Source organism: Cyprinodon variegatus, unplaced genomic scaffold (genome assembly GCF_000732505.1).
Source record: "Cyprinodon variegatus isolate N-32 unplaced genomic scaffold, C_variegatus-1.0 Scaffold1556, whole genome shotgun sequence".
Taxonomy (NCBI): Eukaryota; Metazoa; Chordata; class Actinopteri; order Cyprinodontiformes; family Cyprinodontidae; genus Cyprinodon; species Cyprinodon variegatus.
Window position 1 is genome coordinate 60,526 of NW_015152009.1, and position 3,877 is coordinate 64,402.

The 3,877-nt window shown below is 36.7% G+C and overlaps 1 protein-coding gene across 1 annotated transcript in view; it reads right to left on the reverse strand.

The window, feature by feature from the left end:
• Nucleotides 1–3,042, reverse strand: part of LOC107103897 (glutamic acid-rich protein-like) — a 17,473-nt gene extending 14,431 nt beyond the window's left edge. The window contains exons 1-3 of the mRNA XM_015403747.1: nucleotides 2,816–3,042; nucleotides 2,675–2,725; nucleotides 1,421–1,492 (exon numbers count right to left, since the gene is read on the reverse strand). Of these exons, the coding sequence (XP_015259233.1) occupies nucleotides 1,421–1,492; nucleotides 2,675–2,725; nucleotides 2,816–2,818 (126 nt within the window). The 5' untranslated portion in view covers nucleotides 2,819–3,042. The remainder of the gene's footprint in view (nucleotides 1–1,420; nucleotides 1,493–2,674; nucleotides 2,726–2,815) is intronic.
• Between the last annotated feature and the right edge of the window lie 835 nt (nucleotides 3,043–3,877).

Sequence of the window (3,877 nt, forward strand, 5' to 3'; positions counted from 1 at the left end):
GTTGTTCTCATCCCAGATAATGTGAAGTATTGTTCTCTGGGATATATAACTTTTTCAAACCATTTCCATCTTTCCACACTTTAAAATAAGTAATAAACCCCAGTATAATTTATTCTGATATTGTATCGGTTCAGTATTTAAGGCTGGGTTATCAATATTGTATCTGAAATGAAATGTTGTATTGAGCTACCCATAGCTGACACTGGTTTCCATTGTTTATTATTTCCTGTTTTAACCCCAAAATCGGAATTAAACATGCATGAGTGTAAGTGATCGTACTGTGGCCAAATATAAAAGGTTTCAATGATGTTAAGGTTTTGTGAGGCACTCTGGATGCAACGCATTCTAAAGCCTGTGAATAAATCACCAAACTGAGCTTAGAAACTCAGGGGTGAACAATTAAAAATCAGCAGGGTCTGCATAAAGAAAATCATCAAAAAGTAAACGTCCAGAGACATTTCTAATTATACTTTACTTTAAACAGAATTTAACACTGGAATAAAATGAGGTTTTTATGCATCCATGTTATACATTGATTTTTGAAATTAAAAAATAGAAACAAAAGAACATTTTTCCATTTTAAAATCTGAAACATTTTTTGAAGTAGAGAACAATCATTTAGTTTGGTATGTAGACAATTTCCTGATTCACATATTTTATAAAAACACCTGAACTGACGACGTGTTTGTTTTTCTTTTTCATAGCTTAATGAGAGCAGTGGACTTTATGCTGCCCTGTAAGGCTTTAAACCTGGGTTTGAATGAAGCCATTCTAAAGCACATATCAAGGAGCTCATTTTGAGCCTGGATCAATATTTATTTTTGATTCTGTTCATGGTGGAGAATCCTGCTTCACAGCAGCAGGTTGAGCAAAACATTCTCAAAAAGTGCAGGGTCATCTTAGAGCACCATTTCACTTTTCTGTCACCAGTTCACCACAGTTCTTCCAGCAGTCCACACTTTCTCTGCTCTCTTCATCATCTTCTCCTTCTTTCCCATCGCCCGGCTTGCCACAGGTTTGCCTGCTGTGTCTAAAAGTAGCAGCAGCAGCAACCCAGACTGACAGCAGCTCATTGGCTAATTTGGATCACGTGTGGCCTGGTGACACGTGGCTTTACCATATTAACAGTAAAGCAGCGCAAGTAAAATTAGACGCTGTCATCGGACAACATGCGGTAATTTATAAATGTTTTAAATCAGGTTGGGTTGGGTTGGCAGGTGGTTCCGTATCTGGAAACCGGTCCACTATTCCATGAACTCTGTTATAGATCAATGGAAAAACCTAAAAAAGCTGACATTAAACTGTATCACAGACATACACATATAATTATCTTACATTTCAGAAGCTTAATGGTTCAGTGCTGTGATGCAGTTCCAGATTAAAATAATAAAACAATAAATAATTATGTTCAATGTGTTACCTGTGCTTTAGCAGATGGTTCTGTAGTTTTTGATGGTTTCTTGAACATCCCTCCAAAAAGTGATGCTTTTTGCTAAAATCAAGGAGAGCAGAATAATCCTGACGTTAATTATGAGTCAGATCTCTAATGAGCTTCACATGTTTTAATGGAACTACTGATGACAGCTCTGAACCTGAATTTCACGTTCCAACTTGAGGAACAGATGGTAGTAGATCAATGCTATAATTATATCAGGACTGCCACCAATGATTATAATGATTAATAAGCGATTAATGAAAGGTAAAGCTAAAACTTTTCTACTTGTGGAGTTCTGGATAGAGCATGTTGACAGGAGAAAAAGTTTTTTTTTTTTTTTTTACCTTAAATGCAAAATATTTATGTATTTTTTTACCCATCTTGGTACAATTCCTGATCCAAGTGGGTCGCTCTGTAGGCTAAAGACACTTCTTACACTCTCTATACTCCAGCTACCAATTAATCAATTATTAAATTAGTTGAGGATTATTTTAATAATCGATTAATCACAATTAATTGTTTCAGCCCTATTTTAAATCTCTAGTATATTGATTGCATTGACTGGTTGAGTGTCCCAATAACAATGTTCAGTAATTGAATACTTCCTTTGCACTAGGAGTGAGTATCTGTTTAGCTTTTTCTATATAAATATGGGTTACAGTCTGAAAGCAACTCTGTTATTCCAGGAAATCATCTGTGCCACATGTGGCCTTCAAATATCAATAGGAGCTGAAATGAGTTTCCTCTACAGAGTGGTCCTCAAACTTTTTCTTACAGAGACAAAAAGAAATGTAAGGCCACATAATAAAAGAAATAAAATAAAATTCTTATCGCATTTACAAATTTTAACTATTTTGAACTGAAGGGGTTTCTTTATACATTGGTGGCATCTATAAGTCAAAGCAGGTTTAAAACAAGCTCACTTAGTGTCACATATCATTAATATAAATATCTTGATTTTTAATAAACATTTCTCTGAGAATAGCAACAAGAACAAAGGTTGTCAGAAACACTGCTGGAAACTCCAGGTGAATTATTCTGGTGCTATCAGCAGCTTTTTCCCAATGTGTACATGCCCAGCAGGTAACGGGTGTTACACCCAATTCTGTTACCAGTCTATCGTGTCTCTGAGTGAAGGTAAGTAAACTAAATGTTAAGTTTATGTTTTGTTGTTTTTCTTTAATCCAGGAAGTTGAAGAACGTTAGCTTCACACATTCAAAGCACAAACAGTTACATACTGCGACGTTTCCTCCATCTTCAACCTCCAGCTCCAGTGTATCATATCGATCCTGTCAGACATTAATCAGGTTAAATTCAACAACGGCCACATTTTAACGGTTCCACTGTAGCTGGTATTTAATCATTTATGCTTTACCTACCATCAACTCCTCTGATCTGTTATAAATCCCTCAGTTCAGATCAAAACAAAAAGAAAATTAGTTTGAGATTAAACGGTCAGTCCGCCGCGCAGGTAACACACCTTCTTGCTCTATAAAAATGAAGGAAAAAAAAAAAGTTTAAAGATGTGGAAATGTGAGGAGGTTATTTCTAAACTTGTTTTTTTCTCAGCCTCCGGACTACCTTCAAACTAGTGGAACCTGCGGAGTTTCTCCCACCTGTGTGCTCAGAGTGGGGCGTGTCTGTCTCACCTGGAGAAAAACTGGTGCTGCGTTTAATGACGACTCGGAAACCTAAGCTCTTCTTTTTCTCCTTCTTCATGCAAGGTTTTATGGCGATTGGCAAACTAGATAAAGTGCATTTCCGCCACTACCTGATAAGGAGTTCGACAAAGAAACAGGAAGCGACCCCCCAAAAGAAAAATTATATATGTAGATCTATATATAGATCTAGATAGATAACTTTCAACAAACAAATATTTAATCACATTCGTCCTCATAATTTATCATTTATCTTTAAATCGCTCTGCCAGTTTCTGATTGTCCAACTTATTTTCCCATCATACTTTCAACCATTTCCCAGTTAAAATCTCTCACTTCAATATGCTTTTCTGCAGCTTTCACAACTTTTCCTCTCCACTTTCGTTACAAGCTTGCTTAGTGTGAGGGATTGCCTTCAGGACAATGAGTTGATGCAATCAACTGCTTTTCCTTAGATAGAAAACTTTTGATTCAATTTGACTGGATGATTTGGTGAACTGTAAAGTGCCTTGAGATTGAATTCTGCTTCGTTCAAGTAAATGTGGCTTTGTACACACTGAGCTACACTGCCCCCTTGTGGACACCTTAAAAGCAACGTAGCCTAAAAAAATGATTTGTATTATACACTCACCGGCCACTTTATTAGGTACACCTGTCCAACTGCTCGTTAACACTTAATTTCTAAGCAGCCAATCACATGGCAGCAACTCAGTGCATTTAGGCATGTAGACATGGTCAAGACAATCTCCTGCAGTTCAAACCGAGCATCAGTATGGGGAAGAA